At 41.8% G+C, this 22690-nt stretch overlaps 2 protein-coding genes across 10 annotated transcripts in view; both read right to left on the bottom strand.

The window, feature by feature from the left end:
- C3H1orf198 (chromosome 3 C1orf198 homolog) overlaps nucleotides 1-9870 on the bottom strand; it is a 32131-nt gene extending 22261 nt beyond the window's left edge. Inside the window, exons 1-2 of the mRNA XM_073338021.1 lie at nucleotides 9382-9870; nucleotides 1313-1363 (exon numbers count right to left, since the gene is read on the bottom strand). Coding sequence (XP_073194122.1) covers nucleotides 1313-1363; nucleotides 9382-9726 — 396 coding nt within the window. The 5' untranslated portion in view covers nucleotides 9727-9870. The remainder of the gene's footprint in view (nucleotides 1-1312; nucleotides 1364-9381) is intronic.
- A 5545-nt stretch (nucleotides 9871-15415) lies between these two features.
- Nucleotides 15416-22690, bottom strand: part of TTC13 (tetratricopeptide repeat domain 13) — a 98164-nt gene continuing 90889 nt past the window's right edge. For 4 of the 9 annotated variants that reach the window (XM_073338027.1, XM_073338028.1, XM_073338025.1 and 1 more), the window contains 2 exons: nucleotides 17833-17912; nucleotides 15420-16725 (listed from right to left, as the gene is read on the bottom strand). In XM_073338027.1, coding sequence (XP_073194128.1) covers nucleotides 16602-16725; nucleotides 17833-17912 — 204 coding nt within the window. In that variant the 3' untranslated portion in view covers nucleotides 15420-16601. Of the gene's footprint in view, nucleotides 16726-17832; nucleotides 17913-22690 lie in introns of all 9 variants that reach the window. The other 5 variants (XM_073338022.1, XM_073338029.1, XM_073338030.1 and 2 more) reach the window with 4 other exon arrangements.

Here is a 22690-nt window from a genome sequence, read left to right as displayed (position 1 = left end):
GAGCTTCCTGTATACTGCAAAACAGCTGATCGCAGTGGGCAGGAGGCATGGGGAGGGAGCGGGAGGTGCTGATCAGCAGGACTGCAGGCGGGCAGGAGGCGCTGAAGGTGGCAGCGGGGGGTGCTGATGATGTATTACTGTGGCTCTTTAGCAATGTAAATTAGTAAATTCTGGCTCCTTTTCAAGCTCAGGTTGGCTACCCCTGATCTAGGCCCATCCAAACTAAAGTTAGTGGTTTCTTCCTAGAGTGGGCCAACTAGAGTAAATTAATCTGAGGCAACTGTTCCCTGCCATCCCCATATAACTCCTGCAGTACTTGATCAATATTGCATTTTAAGCTTATCATGATGTCTTCCCTCTGGGTAGCTCCAGGGCCCCCAGCATTTGTGAAATGTGGACCCCCCCTGCAATCTACCAGCAGCCAGAGGACAGAAGTCTGAATCTGTGACTAACTTTACTTTTTTTTTTTTAAACACAAAAGAGATACACAGTCGATGTGTTTGTACGTGCATTTTCCATTATGAGAAATTAAAATAGCTTGCTGTTAAGAGTTCACCATCAGAAACTACAACCAAAAAACCCTGACAAACATGATATTTCTGAATTGTGTCCTCACTCTGCAGTTACACAGAGAAGTTGATCACTAGATTTATTTTAGTATTGTGGGAAACGCACTGTAGCTAGTACTTTTGCCACAATTTTGACATCTTCAATAAGCAGAACAAATCCAACAGAGTGTAAGATACTTATCTATGCACTCCTCCTTTTTGGGAAGAAGGGAAACAACCTGGGCTTCACACAGAAGCAGCAAGTTCAACAGGTTTCACCACAGCCTGGTGCACAGGACACCAGATGAAGTCTAAAACAGGCTTTATAAAATTAACTTGGGTTACCAACTACTTGCATGCTTCTCTCCTCACCCCAAACCACTTACATTTGTCATAGAAACATATTTTAAATAGGACCCACCTCTTTACCTGTGAGGTAGGTAATTCATAATTATTTAATCCTTTCGTTTCTTTTCTTCACTAAACAGGGAAATTTGATTTGCTGTCCAGATTTGATTAGTAATTTTCTAAACTATGAAAATCTGATTGCATAACAACAGTTTTACACTTACATTTGGAAACTAAGTATTAGCTAACAAAGCACCTGATCCTGCTTCTATTTAAGTCAACGAAAACATACTTAGTCTAATTTTTATTTATTCTATGGGTCACTTTACACTGCTTACCTTAATATATCAATTCTCAAATGGAGCAGGATCAACTCCAAGGGAAACTGACATTAAATAAAAAAGTAGCAAACTTACCTTGGTTTCCCAAGAGAAAGGGGCCGAGTGTTCATCTTGCCAAGTTATGTCCTGAAATGAAATTCAAGAATCTCTCTAAAAATCAAAAAAGCATTCTTATTTAATAAAAATATCAAAGAGGTACACTTACATTGCATCACTTGAAGTGTAACAAAATAGTAAAATAGTAACAAAATTAAATTAGAACCAGTCAAAGAATGAGAGAGAGAGAGAGACAAACAGTAGCACTCACTGAGTGAATGAAAGCTCTCTTTTAGAGTGTAAATTCCTAGGGACAAGGACTGTCATTTATTCTATTTTTGTACACTGCCCAGCAACATGGGGGTATTAACCTGGTCTAGACCTCTACATGCCATTGCTATACAAAGAAGAATATTAAAAATGTACTGTATGTCTGATCTTCACCAATTACGTTATTTGAGACACAATAACCAAATATTTATATCTACTTTAATGATGATCAAACCGAGATCAATATCCTATGCAGTGTAAGGAACCACATTATGTCAAAAGTTAAATGGCGATTATATTCTGAAAAATTACACCAAAAACTGCAAGGGGAGTTCCACAGTTATTGCTACTTAGGAACTCCATTTTTAATTTGCTCAGTTTAGAAATAAAAATGTTTTTTCAACTGTAAGTCCTGCAGACTCAACCTGGGGTCTGACAGTCAAACTAGGCTCTTTCCGGCTCACATTCCATGAACAAGAACAAATATTTTCCATTTGGAAGTTAGTTATCAATTCTGATTAGGGTGACCAAACAGCAAATGTGAAAAATCGGGACAGGGGTTGGGGGGGAGGAGGGGAGGGGAGTAATAGGAGCCTATATAAGAAAAAGACCCAAAAATAGGAACTGTCCCTATAAAATCGGAACATCTGGTCACCCATATTCTGATGTTGATGCAGCAGAATCTGTCTTCCTTTCCTATACTTGTGGTGGCTCTTCAGTGCTAACAGGAATATTTATATATATGTAGTCAAGTATCAGAGGGGTAGCCGTGTTAGTCTGGATCTATAAAAGCGGCAAAGAGTCCTGTGGCTCCTTATAGACTAACAGACGTACTGGAGCATAAGCTTTCGTGGGTGAATACTCTTTGCCACTATATATATTGACAGATTTATATTTATTTAAAGAAAGCTGAGATCACTCAAAACACAGGTTTCAGAGTAACAGCCATGTTAGTCTGTATTCGCAAAAAGAAAAGGAGTACTTGTGGCACCTTAGAGACTAACCAATTTATTTGAGCATAAGCTTTCGTGAGCTACATGAAACACTCTCCAGAGTAACGTGCCATTTTTAAACAATTACTGTTTTGAGTATAACTCCACTTTAATAGGGTTGCTACCTGCGTAATCTACGTTTGTACATGCAATTGCTAGCATACCTGGCACAAACATGTACCACACACCAAGACAGGAGGTGCAAAATGAGAAAGTATGTTTTTCCTATACCATAAACAAAATATTTTCCAAATTTGTTCATTTATTTTGATGTTTTGGAAAATAAACAATATTTACAAATAATGAATTAATGACAAATAAGGCTTATGTTGGGCATATGTGGTGCTAGCAACTGATCAGTCCCATTTTATATTAAATACATTAAAGTGAATGGCTTTTGTACTAGACAAATAATACTCCTCACATTTTGTACTTTTTAAGTCTGGGAAACTCTCCTGTTTGGCAGATACTTTTATGCTATAAACTCACCGCACTATGTTCTTCTCATAATCCCCTTTTCACCCCACCCTAGGCCAACATAATTTTTGGCCAAGAGCCACAACAGAGGTTTAAAATGAAGAAAGCTTAGAAGCTAACTGGTAAACTCAAAGCTCTGTGACAATCTCAGAACTGAAACTATTTTTCTGAAATATGTCCTCAGCCCCCAAGCTACTTACTATACTGGAAATACACCAGTTAAGTAACCTTGTCTTTCCTATATGATCACTACATTCTTGTATGCCTGTCACCGGTAAGGGAAAAGGAAAGGGGAATAAAATTATGCTCATAATACTGCTTTAAAGAATATTAAAGGAGAACAAAAGCTTCAAGGTTATTCATCATCAACATCAATTAGCATCGATCCACATTTGATCAACTTGTGTTTTCAACAGGTAACAAATGGAGCTCTCTCCCAAAAAGAGGTAAATAGCCTTTTGTTCCTCCTACTAGATAACTGATGTAAGAGATGAATACTCTGGCTTGTGGAAATTCTCAGCCCAAGACAAAAAATATTAAAAATAAACAAGAACTCAGTCACATAGTTGTCTTCAGCAGCCAGCTGCAAAATATCAAAGACAAAAGAGAAGCATGCAACAAAGTTGCTACATTCAGGCAGCTTGTTGCAAAATGGCATCTGCTGTTCAAAATGGAAGACATACTAGTATCTTTCTTCTGTGCTCCTTGTTCTCTGTACATGATATAAACATTGTTCAGAGCATCTGATAGCAACTGTTCAGTCACAAACCCACAACAAAAGGGCTCCTGTGCTGGTAACTGAATATCTTACTGCAGCAAAAATGAACAGCAACATTACATCTTTTATAAGTATTATTGAGGGGAAAGGGTTGGAGTCAGGGGGAGGGGGTTAACTCTGGTGAAAATCTGCAGTGCATTTTCAGTGCTCCTGATAACAGAAATCTATAGCAGTTCAACTTAAAAAGCTTTTAAAGCAGAAAATGTTTATTACAATAGTTACTTGTAAGTGAAAAAGAAAAGGATCAGGTGTTCAATTGCTTCACATCACCAAGCTGAAGCGGATACAAAACAGAAAATATTGCAGGCATCTTTGGAAAAATTAGACTTGCATGATGCTCATCATATCACCAAGCCAACTGGACATCTCAGCTGTTCCCCTTAACCCAAATTTAACATTTTCCAAGTTACATGATGATGATATATCTGAAACATACGTTTGGTTATTATGAGTCCAATCCAGCAACGTGCTCAGCTCCCAGGAGCTGCCCAACCCCTTTTAAAATCATGTCTTATGTGAGTCACGTTTTTGTTAGCTTTAAAAAAAAAAAAAAAGTTAAGTTTTCACCTAAAACATAATAATAAAAGGCCTGAACCAACTCCCATTGAAGTAAATGGAAAGACTCCACTAATGTCACAGGAGTCGGAGCAGGCCCTAAACATTTGGCAGAGTGCAAGATGACCCTAGCAGAAATCAAGACTTCCCTAAAGGATGCTTGTACCACCACACACTGCCGTTCCTGAAAACCAGCTCTCCTTTAATTTGATCTAAATTCATTCCAAAATAACCAATGCAAGATGCATTACTTTCAATTCCAAATTACTTTCTCTTTGGTGATATATTGTACAATGTGAGCTAGTTTAACATATCCTTCTATAGTGATTTCCATTTGAAGAGCACAAAGGTGTTATCCACGTTAAAGCTTCTGTGAAAATTCTAAGTGATTTGGAAATCTAACTCCACTGATAGGCTCTTTTGAAAATCCCAGACTAATGAATTAAGCTTCACTTAATTCAGTCTTAGAGGTATTATTTATTCCCATTTTACAGATGGAGATACTGAACCACAAAGAATACAAGTGACATTCTCAGGGGAAGTCAATTATTCTTCGTTAAGGTCCAAATTTCTTGGTCAAGGTATACTCAAGGTCCAGACTCCAGAGCAAAATAATAAAAAACAACAACAATAAGTAAACAACAAGATTTCAGGGTCTGTTCAAAGGTGTCTGACCGTATGGATTTAGCCCACAGTCCACCTATTGATGATCGCTGTTCTACATCATACAGCAACTTTATGGTAATGCAGGGAATAGAAATCAGAGATTCTAACTCCCAATTTGTGCAACAAAAACAGTCTTTGTTTCCTTCACTTTTTGGTTTATCCCCAACCTTCCCTAAAATCCTGGAGTAACCCTTTGAAATGTTTTATCCTTGTAATGTCAATTGCATCCCAAAATGCTACAGAATTTCCAGTTCCAGATTCAAAAGCTCATTTTATTTGCATAAAACAAAGGGTCATATCGAGCCACTGTGCATTTGTAAAGGAAAAATATGTTTGATTTGTTTTATATGAGGCAGGAGTGAATGGTAGGCAAAAGGAACTGGAATGATGAAGACTAGATTCTTCATACACAATGCCTCCTTTTAGGGACAATTTGCTTTTTTAAACAAAAACCTACTGCAATATATTAGCCCTGTTTAAATAGAAAGTTTCCATAATTGGAGAAACACTTCTGCAGTTCAATTGAGATTTAATGCTAATGATTTAACTCTTGGGCAAGTTTCAGAATGAATGTAAACACTGAAAATCTTTGAGGCCACTATAAATCTCTAAAGAATTCCTCACCCGTAGAATTGCACAATGTCTTTTTGCAGGACTACTATGAAAACAGCTAAAGTAATTGTTTTGTGTTTCATTTAAAATTAAAACTTCAAATGAAATGCTAGAGAGGAAAATTTCACTATCCTATTATTTTCCTACGGACAAGGGATAGCTTGGGTAGATAGATAGAGATGGAACCCTGGTACTAGAGCTAAAAGGGAGACAGCGAATTTAGACGTGGTAAGAAGGATGGGGTTTGTTTTTTTCCAGTTACCTAGACAGCATAATTTTCACATAAGTACACTATTAAAATCTTCCGCACCAAGACGAAATTATTGCATTAAATCTTCCTATCTACTGTGGAAGAAACAGAACTGAATGCTGCACTCATTAAAACAATAGCCCTGTTTCATTTTTCTTTTCTTTAAAAGAGGCTTATTAGAAAAATTCTGCTATGCAAATTCACACTGTTCATTCTCTCTGCACTCCATGACAGATTTCAAGCGTTCGCAGATGCATGCTAGCTGGCAAATGGAGGGGAAAAATCCCTTCATTTTGTGCCTGTTGGGAGTGAGAGAGACGAAGGGAAAGAGAGGTGCCAGGTGTGGAGCATCTTAGGGATCTGTTGTGCTGTCAATGCGGAGTTGCAGTAGTACAGCTGAGCAAGTGTCAGGTCAAGAGATAACACGAAAGCCCAGTAGGTGAGGCTTTCACAGACCTAGAAAGTTGAACTGCAACAGCAACAGACTGTCCCAAGCAGAACAAAGTGGCTCTGTGGTAACAGGAGAAGAAAGAGAAATTAGGGAGCCATGGAAGATGTCCAGGACTCAGCTTTGGCACCAGAAAGGGAGGCTGAGAGAGAGAGAGCGAGCGCCAAGGAACGATGAGCCAGGAAAGGCCCCTAAGGCTTGGTAGTGCAGTTGGAAGACTAAAATGGAACAGGAGAATGCCAGAAGAGAGCACGACCTCTTTTTCAGGAAGATAGTTTATATAAACCTTGGCTGGAAAGTGAAAAAGGAAGTCAGTTGATGCATATGCTTTATAACCTAAATTTAACTCTCTACACCAAGTCATTTGATTAACTGCGTTTATCCTCAGTTAAAGAATACACAAGGGATAAAAACAGTACCATTCCTATTTGTTGCTTTTTTTGCCAAATGAGGGAACGAATTTGCCAAACCTCAGAGGCATTTTGCCTGTCACTTTGTGAAGTGGGAAAAGATTTTGTCCATATGCTGCAACAGAACAACCCCTGGCACTTTTCTTCTGGCCCCAAAACAATTCAAAACAGCAAGCCCTCACAATCTCAAAACAGTGAAAGTAAAACATGTAGTCTAAGAATGGGGAAGACTAAAATGCCCAAGATAAACAGTTTTCAATTTCAATCATCTCCACTGCCCCCCAAAAACTGATGGTCTGTTTACTGATGAAGACTAAACGTTCAGGATTTCCATCAGCACTGTCTAAGAGTCAAGTTGACCCTATGTTTCTGCATCAAACTCCAGGTATGAAACATGTATGCTGCTTAACCAGACATTTCCCTTACACAGCAGATGCAGAATGAGGGTCTTCTATAATACAGCCAGCTCTGAAACACTATGGTGATTATCTAAGTCTGCAAGCAGTGCTTACAAATCCTATGTATGGATATTAGTAGGGGTTAACACAAGCCCTAGCCACTTCAAATTAAATTGGTGGTTACAAGTTCAGAAGCAGATTAATTTGTCATGTGTCTAAGAACCAAAAAAATAATTTGACAGTAGTTTGCCTTAAGAATTTAAATCATGATAACAAATTATATTGATGTTGTGCATTGTGTGTGCTTTCATAGCCTGAGACTTTTTTAAAAAATTGTATGGCTGTGGTTTTTTGCATTCTAAAACTAAAATACTAAATAGAGTAGACCCTCATATGCAAGGAGAGATAAAGAATGTAGTCAAATAAAGGAGAGCTTCAGAGGTTTACACATATTTGTTTACGGGACTTTAATTTGAAAGGCACATACTCCATACTCTACTATCCAAGTACCTATGATTCTCTCCAAACACATTTTAGTGTTAAAGGCAAGAACATCAAAAGCTTCAATACCTATATTTTCAACTGTCTAACTTTCCACATCCTTGTTTTTTCCTGGCACCGTATTAGGTGTGGAAAAGACTGAACAAGAATTTTTAAAAATGTATCTAAAAAAAGGACGAGAACTGGAGAATATTTTCAATATTGTTCTTATGAGCAGAAAAAGGAAAAGATTTGATGCAATGTAAACACTGCCTCAATTCTACTTTTAGTGATTATTTCTCCACTACCATTCAATTATTTTAAAAATTAGTGTCCACAAAATCCTCTTTGTAATCCACGCTACTTGCAAAGATGAACTTTTCCACTTTTCCAGTTATTACTAATTGCGGTCACATATTTTGTCATTCATTCACAAACTGACATTCCTCCATACTGCATCTACACTAGGAAACTGGGATCCATAACTCACCACCAGCGCAGCTCCGCTGATGGTAGCCATTGTGTTGACAAGGATCAGGAATTTGTCACGACTATGTTGGCTAACCCTATTCAGTGCAGTGTTGCAGAACACATTGGTAAGAACACCTGTGCCCTGGCTAGTTCCACAACTTCTACCATTGCTGCCACCAGCGGAGAGTCACAGGTCTCCATTCTCTTAGAGCAGACAAGGCCAAAGGTCCCCGAAGTATAGGGAGAGCACTCATAACTGCATTTAGCATAGTCTTCAGCTTTGGCAACAGCATGAAGTGTTAAAAGACCATCTCACAACTATGCTGAAAATTGACAACACCACAGCTTTGGCCACTACGTGCTGACATTGCTTTATTAATAATCTCCACTAGGCTCCCTCCCCCTAGAGCCCCCTTTCCACAACCCCCATAGCTTCCAATGTCCCCAACCTTGTCTCCCACTGTACCTCCCAATCCCTGCACACCATCCTTCCCCCCCACAATGCCCTCACTCTTTGCCCCCATTCCCCCGACACCACTGTTCTACCCTACCCCACCTCACCACACTCTTTGCCCTCCATACCACCATTCTCCCCGTAATGCCCCTGCTCCTCATTCTTTGCCCCATTCTCTCAATGCCCCCACCCTGCCCTTCTCCCCCCAAGCCCCCTCACTCTTCACCCCCAAGCCCCGCAGGCCCTGCCCTTCTCCCCCCAGACCCTGCCCCTCACCCTTCACCCCCATGCCCTGCCCCTCACCCTTCACCGCCATGCCCCCTTCCCCCAGCCACCGCCCCTCACCCTTCACCCCCATGCCCTGCCCCTCACCCTTCACCCCCAGGCCCCCCACCCTGCCCCTCACCTTTCACCCCCATGCCCCCTTCCCTGCCCCTCTCCCCCCAGCCACCGCCCCCCACCCTTCACCCCCAGGCCCCCCACCCTGCCCCTCTCCCCCCAGCCACCGCCCCCCACCCTTCACCCCCAGGCCCCCCACCCTGCCCCTCTCCCCCCAGCCACCGCCCCCCACCCTTCACCCCCAGGCCCCCCACCCTGCCCCTCTCCCCCCAGCCACCGCCCCCCACCCTTCACCCCCAGGCCTCCCACCCTGCCCCTCTCCCCCCAGCCACCGCCCCCCACCCTTCACCCCCAGGCCCCCCACCCTGCCCCTCTCCCCCCAGCCACCGCCCCCCACCCTTCACCCCCAGGCCCCCCACCCTGCCCATCTCCCCCCAGCCACCCCCCCCACTCCTCCCCCGCAGGCTGCCATCCCGCCCGCAGGCTCTCCCCGGGCCGGCGCCGTTACCTCGTCCCCGAAGCGCACCACCTTCTGGCCGGTGTTGAGGCGCAGGCCGGGGTAGCAGGCGGGGGGCGCGGCGCGGGCGGCCCCGCGATGCGCCGCGTAGCGGGCCTGGATGTGCGGCTCCACCAGGCACTTGTCGATGATCTCGTCCTGCTGGCGGGGCGGCAGCCGCTCCCAGTCGGGCCCGTAGCGCTCGCGGATCCGCTCCTTCTCCGCCATGATCTTGCGCGCCATCGGGCTCAGCGAGGAGAAGTAGCTGAAGCGCTTGCGCTCCCGCTCGTCCAGCGGCCGGTTCCCGTTCAGCACCGCGGTGCGGGAGGCGGCGATCGCCGCAGCCATGGAGGCCATCGTGCCCCTGCCCCGCACACGACGCTGAGACCGGAGCGACGCCGGGAAGAACCGCCTCCTCCGGCCCCAGCAGCGCCCTCCTCCTGCTCAACACCCTCGGCTGCCCTTTCCCCCCTGCTTCGTCCCGCACTCCTCCCTCAACACTCCCCCTTTCCCCCGCACCCTCCCCTCTCCCTCGCGATACACCCCCCCTCTCCGGACACTCCCCCTTTCTCTCACCCCTCCTTTCTCCTCCCTTCACTCACCTCCTAGCTGCTGGTGCTGCCGTCGCCAAGGCAAAGTGGTTTGTGTCGGCATGACAAGCCCTGCAAAAATAAAACGCAGAAATCTCTGGTCTCATCTCTCTGGCAGAGCATGGTTGCATCGAGCCCTACCCCAGGGCTTCCCAGCCTGTTTGGGTGTGAGCCCCTATTCATCTTTGCCATCATTGCCCTTGTGTTGGTTCAGTGGCAGGTCTCTTTCCTTTCTTTTATGCAGTTTTTCACTCATAAATTGTTACTAGTAAATGTGACCATTTCTGATCATCTGGGGAAATGTTTCTTGCACGTCCTTTGAATTTTGGAGTATACACTGTCTTTCTTTTTTGACTTCTCTGTCACACTGGTCACCCCCCACCCTTAGAATTTACCCTCATATTTATGGTCTCTACTTCTCTAGTTAGTGGGACTTTACATTAGTTTTCCACATTTCATTTTGGCAGCGTGTTCAGGGGGTTATGTGGCTAGCTAGCTTCTTTATGTCATCCACAGTGACTTGTTTGGCATGGTTTTAGTCAGGCACTTCTGAGCATGTCTCGTATGTACTGCTGGCTTGGTGATTTTCCTGATTCTTTCTATTTCAGTATTTTATTCAGTGTAATAAACATATTGGAGGAAACCCCATGACTCATAGAGGAGGTATCATCCTGAATCAGATAGTCTTGCTGCTGCTGCTTTTTCCACAGTAATTATTAATAATACCCAGTGCTTTCCAAAGGAGGTAATTACTGATGGGGAAATTGAGGCATGGGGCAATTTCTTGCCTAAGGTCACCCAGGAGGTCAGTGACAGAGCAAGAAATAGAATCTACATTTTCTGACTCCTAATCAATTTACCCTTCTCACTTTGTCCCCCCAACAGTAGAGATATTTAGCAAGCTCTTACTAGCTGAGTTATGCTGTGTGGAGTTGGTTCTCTCAACATATTAAAACAGGCTCAGTAGTAGTGGTTGGATTTTTTTTTAAGGTAAGTGGAAGTTCAGTAGCTTGACTGTAACTGGGCAGCCTGTTAGAATAATTACATTTTATTGCATAAATATATAGAAGTATTGGGTAGTATTTCTATTAAGGTGAAAGTACCCAGAGCAATGAATAAACGATTGATTTTTCTATAAACAAATACAATAAATAAAACTTTTGCTCTGGTTGGTGTGGTACAGGAGGAATGTTTCCAATAGCACAAAGTCCTAAGGGTTAAAAGAAGTGCAGAAGAAGAATTCTATTTCATTCAAAATAAGAGAAGTACAAGCTGCCAGGATAGAAGCACAGATGACTAGAGCTCTATCTGCTATAGGTACTGATTGCAAGGTAAACACATGAATTCTAACCAGTATCCATATGGGTTCATGCCTATGGTTGAAGATTACAGGCTGAGGGGTCTCTGATGCTGCCTGGGTGTGGGCTGTCATATCCAAATGTACCCATCTCGGAGCTGAAAAGGGTATTGCCGCAAAACCCACCATGTCTGGACTGATGGGGGAAAGGATGAAGGTTAACTTCTTACCATACAATAGGCTTCTCCCATTCATCTTCCATTAGCCCACCCATTGTATTTGTTAAACTAGTTTAGAAGCAGCTGACTCAAGCTCACTCTTCAGTAATCCGCCTCTGTATATCACATCCAGAGAAACAAGTTGTCACACACCAACCACACCTGTCTATTCATTTTCAATTAATATTTTTCTTTGAGATGTCTTTATTTTGAAAGAAAGGGTAGGTGCGCATAAACTCAGAAGAGCGGAAGAAAGAATGGTAGATAAAAATACCTACAGCAAGGATTTGTTTGTGGAGGAGGCCAGGGAAATGTTCCTGCCCCCTCCCACCTCAAAAAACTTTTTCCTTTGACTTTATTATCATCATAGCACCTAGTAGCCCTTACTAAGGACCAGGATCCCATTATGGTAGGCACTGTACAAACACAGAATAAAAAGACAGACTGTAAGCACTTTGGGGGGCAGGGACTAAGTATCAGACAAGAGACAACTGATGGACACAAAGACAGCCATGTGAATATAAGGAAATGTTAAGACAGTATTGGTCAGCCCACCAGTAACGAAGTTGTCAAGCTTTTTGTAGGCATCACAACAGAGAAGTGTTTTAAAGAGGGATTTGAAGGATATGGACGTCGCTTTGCAGACGTTTTATGGGGAGTTCCTCCTAGGCATGAGGGACAGTATAAGAGAAAGCACAAAGGTATCTTCCTAGCCAGCCAGCCCACCCTAGTATGTTTCCCCCTTCTGCCTAAATGATACAATCATAGGAAAACTTAAAATCTGGAAGGAAAGATGTCTTATGGCTATTATAAAGCCCGTCCTGAGATCTGGGTTCTATTCCTGACAACTGCAAAGCTGCTTTACCTCCATTTTTCCACCAGGCTAAAGACAATTACTTTTATCACAGAGATATTCTATTTATTATTGTTTGTAAAAAGTCTGAGATCCTTAGATAGAAGGTACAATAGAAATGGGTAGTACTTATTTATAGGAAGATGTCCAAGCAGGAGGGTGAACAAGATAAGACTCCAAGATCACAATTTGGCTGCAAATTACTGTAACAGTTCCCATCTCTCATTTCTCTTATGGGGAACACCACACTTATTTTAGGCTTTTAAACGTACTCCCTTTTGATCCTAAGACTTTGAAGAGAATGATCATTAGCACTAGTTAGAGCCAGACAGTGGAGGAAGGCTGTGTGCAATTTTTCCCATAATACAAGCTTGGCCAATGGACCTAGGGTCTGCACTTTTAACTTCTGCTGCTGTTCCGTCACATGCTTCCCTCTCTTGAGCAAGTAATGCCAATCATCCCAAATGCTGTGACAATTTTGTGAGTTAGACAAATACTCCCTAGTAAATATACCATACACCAAATTTCCATGAGATATTTTTCCATTATTCTAGACTTCCTGGGGGATTCTAGAGTTTAGGGTGCTAAAGTTCAGTACTCTAAAGTCACATTTATTGGTCCCAAAAATTGTTTTATAGAAATAAGCTCCCTCAAGTGAACTCTGCTCTTTCAATATCCAACTCAGAAATGTTCCTGTTGCACATACGCAGGAGTGGGTAGAGAGCATGGCTCTAAGGAAAACTTCCTGTACCCCAACCCCTGCTCATAACTGTCTGCTTTTCTGACCTTTGGGCAAGGTCTGTCCATTTCTGCAGCATCGCAGGAGGAAAAACAAAAATAATTGGGGAAGGGAGGTGAAAGGAATAATCAGTATACTGCCTGCTGAACCACTGTTACTGGTGTAACTCTTGGCTGGGCGAAGTCACAGAACTTTCCAGTCAGACATGACTGACTATTCTTGCAGCCCTGGGTCTGCTTGCATACGAGGTCTTCAAGCACTGTCTGGACCTAGTCACCCAACAGATATTAAACATGTTGTCTGGTGAGTGCATGTACACCAATAATGTACCAAGATTCAAACAGCTTTAAAATCTAATCCTAACTTAAATAAGCTCTTCTCTCCAAAGGACCACTCTTGCTGCACTTGCAGCTCCATCATCATTAAATAGGAGTTACAAATGCACAATGGAAAAAAATATTTGAACAGCACTTGCATTACACAGGGGGGTAGCTAATGTGGAACCAAGTATGATTTGTTTCAGTGATGTATGGGAGGAGTAAGAAATAAGTGGAAGGAGATGGATGTTTTCACTACCCTTCTCATGTAGCTTTGGTGTGCACTATGAACTATAATGTTCAAAGCGAACAGGGGCCCCAACCACATCCATTTTTTGAGGTTACATTGAAGTCTCTCTCCCCCCAAAGAAATGGGCAAGAGATGCTTTTCATACAAGTGAAAGTTTAGGTCTCCAGTTATCAAGTGATGTCCTTTTTTAAGGTGGCTTGAGCCAATGATCCTAGTTAACAACTGAAATGGGGTTGTAAATCCACAAAAATTTTAGTGTAGTCTCTATATCAGTGGTTATCAATCTTTCCAGACTACTGTATCCATTCAGAAATCTGATTTGTCTTGTGTACCCCAAGTTTCACCTCACTTAAACACTACTTGCTTATAAAATCAGACATAAAAATACAAGTAAGTGTCACAGCACACTATTACTGAAAAATTGCTGACTTTCTTATTTTTATCATATAATTATAAAATAAATCAATTGGAATATAAATTACATACATTTATGTACTTACATTTCAGTGTGATACTTGAGGCCATTTTTCACTTGTGAGCATTGTCTGAAGCCCAAGCCCCACCGCCCAGAGCTGAAGCATGTAACATAGCTTCATAGGGCCCCTTGTGGTGCGGGGTCCTGGGCAATTGCCATGCTTGCCACCCCTAATGCTGGCCCTATACTTGTGAGCCCCCTAAACCCATCCTGTGACCCCCCCGAGGTTGAGAAACACTGATCTAGATGAGTTGAATACCCCCCTGGAAGACGTCTGGTACCCCCAGGAGTACACATACCCCTGATTGAGAACCTCTACTCTAGATCTGCTGAGGGACCCCCATAAACTAAGTTTTGATTTCTCTCGTTTTCTGTTCTTTGCTATAGTGACTTTTTTAGAAAACTAAACCTTTTGTACACTATCTTTAGGATGTCAAATTAGGAACCCTCCTGTTCAGGTAACTTCAAACTTTGTTGAAAGATTTCGTCACAGCCCCAGATCTAACTTACTGATTTGAAACCAGTGTGACTGGATTTTAGGGACAGGGGAACACTGAGCTTAGAATGGAAACTGAAATGCAACTTTAAGTATGGAGTGATGGCAGTCACTCTGTAATATAGTCTACTGGTGAAAGCACAGTATTGTTTTTTAATACTTAACTCCTCTTCGGGGGTGCAATGTTTAAACTCTCCTTCCTATCCTAACTCCACTGCACCACAAATTACATTCTCAGAGGCCCCTCCTTTCAGTCACATAGACATGGGCATTCTTGGTTCTTTGCCACTTTCTTTAGGGGGACATTATTTATTCCTCATGTACATCCTCAAAAATTCAAAAAGCCACCTCCTGTGGCAGTAGGGTGTTAGAGAGGGGAAGCTGGGTGTATCCTGAGTAGCTAGAGTTCATCAGGGAGCTGCAACACCCACTGCCTGGAGGAGGAAGGGTTACATAAAGACGTGTATCTATTTTCTTCTGGGCAGTGTCTGCTAATCAGGGTGTTAGGGATTGCCTGCCCCCTGCTGCTAAATGATCTTTCTGCACCTGTCACATTCAAGCTCCAAACGGTTGCAGGTATATCATTTTTACATCCCTTGCAAAGAAGTTGCTCCCTCAGATATTTCTCACACTTGCTCTGATTAGGGGACAGCCTTGCAGTGGCCCACGTAACCTTGAGCTCTGGAAAAGTCAGAGTACATAAAACAAAGGACATAGTTAACGAAGACTAGCAGAGGGAATACTGTGCTCACAAAGTGCTTGTGACAACAAAGAGTGAATTTTGTAGAGTGATATTGTAAAAAAAAGACTTCTGAAAGTCATGATCCTAGAAACAGAAGTGGGGTTTTTTTGTTTACTGTTTTTGAGGTGCAGGAGAACATTAAAGACCAAAAAACTAGTCAGATTAAGTAATTGAGAAAATGGACACATTGAGGGAAAAAAACATCTAACCCACCCTAGTCTACTGGAGATTTTGTGGCTGAAACGACCTACTTCACAAAAGCTGCCAAGATCACTCAGGAGACAGAATCTGCATAGGCTACATCGGTCCCCCTGATTCTGAAGAATTTACTGGGACTCCCTACAAATGGTGGTGGTCACTTTTGTTGCTGCCTGAAAGAAAATCCACCTCTTTCAATAGAATACAGTTTGTGGTGTCACCCTCACTGCCTGAGTTGAGCCAGGCCAGCCTGATGGGCTATCAACTAGCTCTGAGTTTCCCCAGGATGCTGTCCCTCCCTACCACCATCTGACAAACCAGCCTCAGTACCATTCCAGGTGGCTCTCCCAGTACATTCACAATCTATTGGTGCCCTCCCCATCAAGAAACCCAACAGCAGCATGCCAGCCTCGCTTGCAAGTAACAACGCCCACCAGTATAAGTCTGTCATTTGCTCACCAGAAAAGGCTCATTTTAAGCATATCATTTGTTTATTTTTATTTCCAAAGTTTGTTTTCCTGAAACCAATTTCTTTACAAGTGTTCCTGACATTATTTGTCAAACAGGTATTTGAAACACTTCTTCAGAAGACAACATTATGTAACGTGTGTATTTATGCATTATACACATAGGTATGGTTCATAAAGTTTTCACAGTTAAATTTTTTGTTTTGAAGAACCTGAAGACATATAACTGAAAGACGGAGCAGATATGGGATTTTCAAAGTGCATTAAGGAAAACATTCTTTAAGAACAAAATCCATATCTGCAGCAGGTTCGAAATAGTTCCCATTCAATTATATTATATCACCCTTAGGTTTGGTCACTGAAATAAATTTTCTATTTGGAAAGCAGTGGCATGGAAACATTCATCATATATTTTCAATCAAACAAAGATTTTCCTGTTTGTTTAGAGCCCCTAAGGTAAAGAAAATGGTTCAAGCATTACATTTATCAAAAATTGTATCAAAAGTAACAAAGGACCCAGTTTATTCATAATTTTTCCTTTTCAAAAATAATTTACAAAACAAGAGGTCTTGGCCCTTTATTTGTATAAATTACACAGCAACTATAGTTCTTTTAAGACAACGAGAAGAATCTGCATTTAGCACCTCAATCATTGTTCTTAACGTTGGAAAACTCTCTGATACTGATGGAAGACTCTTGTAAGAAGGAGAAATACTGAAAAAGAGAACAAAATTAAACTGCAATAGAGTTTAAAAATTTACTTCAAGGACAAAGTTTCAGTCTGTACTGATTTAGGGCCCAATCTTGGTCAGGAGTTTGCTGCTCAGATCTTTTGCTCACCATGACTCACACCTCAGCAAGTAGCCTCAGCATGGAGAATGAGCTAATCACAATATAAAGGAGCCTTCTGGGATTGCAATAATTAGGATGAACTATGATTTACTTCTCTAACAACCATTATTCATTTTGTAAAATAACCACTCCAAACTGATATACCATTGCATTACTCTTCATAGTGAAGGTGGTGTCAACACTTGTTTTAATACTTTAATAATACATTAATGAAATGTGTGAGAGATTAAAAATTGCAAAATGAACATTTACAGTTTGCACATGAGTATTAATTTTAATACCATAATATGTATACAAGACGATAAAGTCAAAGTTTGTGTGGTTTCAATTAAAAAAATACAACAAAATATGGTCTGCTTCAATGTTGCATCAATGCAGTACATTTAATGTATTCCTTTCCTTTATATAGTGTTGTTTATATAAGGAAACTGAAATTGTTTGACTCACAAGTACATTTATTATCTGAAAGTGCAATCAGTCTCAGATTCAAATTAATGTACCTGAATGTTTATGCTTTCCTTCATTTAAATAGAATATAGTTCTTGTGAAAGTTAGCAGGTTGACAAGTGCTATATGGTATTTAGCTGGTGGCAATTTTTTAAAAAAATCTGTATTAAGTTACAGTTTAAACAATTTAACAATTCTAATATCCTGCTGATAACCAACGGTGAAATTCACCGCAGTACAGAGGGTCTATGCAAGGCTATATGCACCACATTAACCTTTAGCATAGGCATTAAGTGGATTTTCATGGGTACATATGGCCTTGTGCATGCCCTGTGCACTAGAATGAATTTTATCATGACAGGCTGTAGTACAATAAACTGGCTCAGAGGAAGCATGATCATCTTAACATTTATGGTTTACTAAGGACTATCACAGGTCATATTTGTTTTACATACACGTATACATTTTGTTTAAGTCTGCATATAAGAATTTTGAATTTTTTTTCTTTGACAAGACATTTACCTTTGGAGATTCATCCAGCTTCTGGCTATTTTGCTAAAGGCCTCAGAACCAGGTGCTGTCATGGCTTCAAAATCAACCAACTGAAACAAAACAGATCATCAACAAATAATTACAAAGGAGTAAGAAAGTATAGCATTTTGAAAAGTGCTAACTTATTGTTAGTACATCCATGAGAATGACCAGTGCCTTTTCTAATCTATTAAAAAAGACTAAACCCATGGAATTAGAGACGTACCTGTGTTGTCACCAACGTTCTCATCCTTTTGCAGTGGAATCTAGCATATCTTCTGATGTCTTAATCAGAATTAATGGACACAAGTGATTAAATGCCATAACATTATGAAATCAAGGGTGGTTTTAAAACAATAGATTGCATTCCCCATTAATAAATAAAAATTGGAAGGCTGGATGTTTGTTCTGTAGTATTAGTGGATGGCCTACTGAAGAAATTCAGTAATGCCAGAAATCTGGGATAATATTGGGCTTTTCTTGCATTTTGTATCAATCTAATTCTTCCCATTATGTATTTCTGAACGCCAGTTTAGCATTAGTAAGAACTATGATTTAAGGGTGGGTTTTTTCGTAATTTTGACATGTATACTACTAAACATAGCCAAGACATCTGGGCAACATCACTAAAAGCCAGTCAAAGTGCAACACCCTATTTCAGTGGTGGCAACCTGTGGGCCGCACACAGCCCATCAGGGTAATCTGCTGGTGGGTAGTGAGACAGTTTGTTTACATTGACTGTCTGCAGGCACGGCCGCCTGCAGCTCCCAGTGGCCACAGTTCACCGTTCCCGGCCAATGGGAGCTGCAGGAAGTGGCGGCCAGCATGTCCCTGTGGCCCACGCAGCTTCCCGAAACTCCCATTGGCTGGGAACGGCAAACCACAGCCACTGGAAGCTGCGGGCGGCTGTGCCTGTGGACTTCTACGTAAACAAGTGTCTTGCAGCCGGCCAGCGGATTACCCTGATGGGCTGCGTGAGGCCCACGGGCCGCAGGTTGTCCACCATGGCCCTATTTCATCTCATAAAGGTCAATCAAAAAACTATTCAGAAAAATACATTTGGCACTCTGCCCTGCCAAATTCATGCTCCGGCGGATTGCTGGAAAGAACAGGTTAGTAATTGGCCCTCCACTGACAAAAACTTGCTCCTGGACATGGAAAATTCAAAGTGCAGTTCACTTTGAAGTGACTAGAATTGGCAGTGAGATTCTATTAGAATTCTTTGAGGGTGTCAAGCATGTGGACAAGGGTAATCCAGCTGATACAGTATACTTGGATTTTCAGAAAGCCTTTGACAAGGTCCCTCACCAAAGACTCTTTAGCAAACTAAGGAGTCAGGGATAAGAGGGAAGGTTCTCTCATGGATAAGTAAAAGATAGGAAACAAAGGGTAGGAATGAATGGTCAGTTTGCACAGTGGAGAGAGGTAAATAGCAAGGTCCCCAAAGACTCTGTACTGGGACCTATGCTGTTCAATATGTTCATAAATGATCTGGAAAAGGAGATGATCAGTGAGGTGGCAAAATCTAAAGACAATACGAAGTGACTCAAGACAGTTAAGTCCAAAGCTGATTGCGAAAGTTACAAAGGGATCACAGTAAACTGGATGACTGGGCGACAAAATGGCAGATGAAATTCAGCGTTGGTAAGTGTAAAGAAATGCACACTTGAAAACCTAATCCCAACTATACATACAAAATGACGGGGTCTAAATTAGCTGTTACTACTCCAGAAAGAGATCTTGGAGTCATTGTGGATAATTTTCTGAAAACATCTGCTCAATGTGAGGCAGCAATCAAAAAAAGCTAACAAAGTTATGAACCATTAGGAAAGCGATAGATAACAGAAAATATCAAAATGCCAATATATAAACCCATGGTATGCCCACACCTTGAATACTGTGTGCAATTCTGGTCACCCATCTGAAAAAGGATATATTAGAATTGGAAAAGGTACAGAGAAGGGATATGGAACAGTTTCCATATGAGGAGAGATTAATAAGACTGGGACCTTTCAGCTTGGAAAAGAGACAGCTAAGAGGGGATATGGCAGGTCTATAAAAACATGAATGGTGTGGAGAAAGTGTTATTTACCCCTTCACATAAACACAATACTTAGGGGTCACCCAGTGAAATTAATAGGCAGTAGGTTTAAAACAACATAAGGAAGTACTTCTTCACACAACGCAAAATCAACCTGTGGAACTTGTTGCCATGGCACATTATGGCCACAAGTATAATTGGGGGCTCAAAAGATGGTCAAGGATGCAACCCCTTGCTCCAGGTGTCCCTAAACTGTGAACTGCCAAAAGCTGGGACTGGATGAAAAGATATGGATTGCTCAAAATTGCCCTGTTCTGTTCACTCCCTCTGAAGCATCTGGCACAGGCCACCATAAGAAGAGAGGATACTGGGCTAGATGGACCACTGGTCTGACACAGCATGGCCATTCTTATTTGTTCTCTACTTATTGTCTTAATTTTCAGTATTGAATTAGCTCAATTTTTTCTTGCTATCAGCCTTCTAAACTCATCAATAGTGAAGAGAGAAGCTAGGTTCTGTACTTCCTTTTTCATGCTTCATCGCCAGTAAAGGGTATTGCAAGCCAAACTCTTATCGGTTACACCTGCATAATATTTTCTTCAATGTTTTTTTTAACTCATTGGAGCTTGGTCAACAATTCTGTTGGTGAGCCATAAGGAGGAACAGAAACCAGCTCATTCTCCCTTAGCTGAATTGGTTCTGCAGTGCTAACAGTAAAAAAAGAGGTTACTCATCTTGTGCAGTAACTGCAGTTTGTTCAAGATGTGTCCTCGTATGGTGCTCAATTTCCATTGCGCATGCACCTCTCGAGTCCTTGATTAGAGATTTGTACACTAGCAGTGCCCCTTCAGCCTGTACACATGCCCTATGCCTCCTCATGCTGGACACCGAGGCAACGTAGGGAGAAGTGGACAAACCACCCTCAGTTCCTTCTCCACACAAATGTGTCTACAGAGAACAATCCAAAGCAGAGGTGAAGGAAGCGCTGGTAGCGGAGCATCTATAGAGATATACATCTCAAAAAACTACAGTTATGGCACAAGGTGAGTAACCTCTTCCTCTCCTTCGAGTAGTGTCTCAGACTGCTCCACTTCAGGTGACTCCCAGAGGGGTGAGCGAGCTTTGGAACTGAGCTCAGAACTGAAGATAGTACTGCAGCAGCCAGAGCTGCATTGGATTTGATGACATGGATTAAAGAGTAGAGCTTCCAAAATGTATGTACTGAAACCCACGCAGCAGCCCTACACATCTCAGACACTGGTATGTTCTTAAGCAAAGCAGTGGATGTTGCTTGTGACCTGGTAGAATGTGCTGTCATCCTTTGAAGAGGATGAAAGCCTGCAGTCTCATAACATGTGATACATCCAGATATCCATCCTGATAGTCTCTGAGCAGAAATCATGGATCCCTTGGATCTATTTGTGAAGGAGATGAACAGCCTGGGTAACCTTCAAAATTGCTTTATCCTATCCAAGTAGAAGGCCACAGCCATTCTAAGACCCAGGGTATTAAAAGAGGCCCCTGCAGAGAGTTGTGTGGCTCTGGGAAAAAACACTGGTAAAATGAACAGATTGGCAAAGAAGGAACCTCCAAGAGAACCTTAGATAAGAATTTAGGATGTATATGTAAAGAAACCTTATCCTTGAAGAATACTGTAAAGGGAAGATCTGCCATCAAGGCACCAATCTCCCCAACTCTACAGGCCATGGCTACTAAACATGATGGCTACTAAAAAGGCCATCTTCATAGATAAATGGAACAGAGAACAGGCTGCCACAGGTTCAAATGGATGTTTCATAAGGTACAACAGAACCTCAGAGTTGTGAACATCAGAGTTTCGAACTGACCAGTCAACCACACACCTCATTTGGAACCAGAAGTATGCAATCAGGCAACAGCAGAGACCTCCCACCTCCCCCAAAAAGCAAGTACAGTACTGTGTTAAACGTAAACTACTAAAAAAAGGGAAAGTTTAAAAAAAAAGATTTGACAAGGTAAGGAAACTGTTTCTGTGCTCGTTTCATTTAAATGAAGATGGTTAAAAGCAGCATTTTTCTTCTGCATAGTAAAGTTTCAAAGCTGTATTAAGTAAATGTTCAGTTGTAAATTTTTGAAAGAACAACCATAATGTTTTGTTCGGAGTTACAAACATTTCAGAGTTACGAACAACCCCCATTCCTGAGGTTTTCGTAACTCTGAGGTTCTACTGTAATTGAGTACCAGATTGAGGGCCCAGGCACGGCTAGTGGAAAAATCTCAGATCAAAGCCTCGAGAGGTGCATGTGCACCTGGAGTGTGGCCCCTTAGAGATACTCCTCAAAGAAACAGCTTATTTTTGTCAGTAAAGTCAGCAGCTATGACTAACTACACAAAAGGAACATATCTGATGAGAGAGGTGGTATCATTTTTACATAGTCACTTTTCAGACCAGAACTTCACTTTAAACTCCAGAACCAACAGCAAAGGTTATTCAGCAGTTCATACATAACTCCTGTGGCAGAAGATGGGATGAGATGCTCTTTCATATAAATGTGTTTCAGACCATTTAGAACTCTGTAAATTGCAACCACATTGAACTTCATCTGCAAGCAAAGAGAAAACACTACTATTGCGTGCCCATAAGAGCCCACTGCACTCCAGAGATAAAATTTGCATTCTGCTCAAGCTGAATCTTCAGAGACTTCTTCAAGGGGAACCACAAGTAGGAGGTCACCACTGGGATCTGGCCTCAAAGTTATTAAGGCATGGATTACTGTGGGAAGGTCCACATCAGAGGGGAACAGCTGCAGCCTCAGGGCTAACCATCGA

Source organism: Lepidochelys kempii, chromosome 3 (assembly GCF_965140265.1).
Source record: "Lepidochelys kempii isolate rLepKem1 chromosome 3, rLepKem1.hap2, whole genome shotgun sequence".
In the NCBI taxonomy this organism is placed as follows: Eukaryota; Metazoa; Chordata; order Testudines; family Cheloniidae; genus Lepidochelys; species Lepidochelys kempii.
The sequence above is the reverse complement of the archived record's forward strand: the minus strand, read 5'-3'. Positions and strand labels throughout refer to the sequence as shown.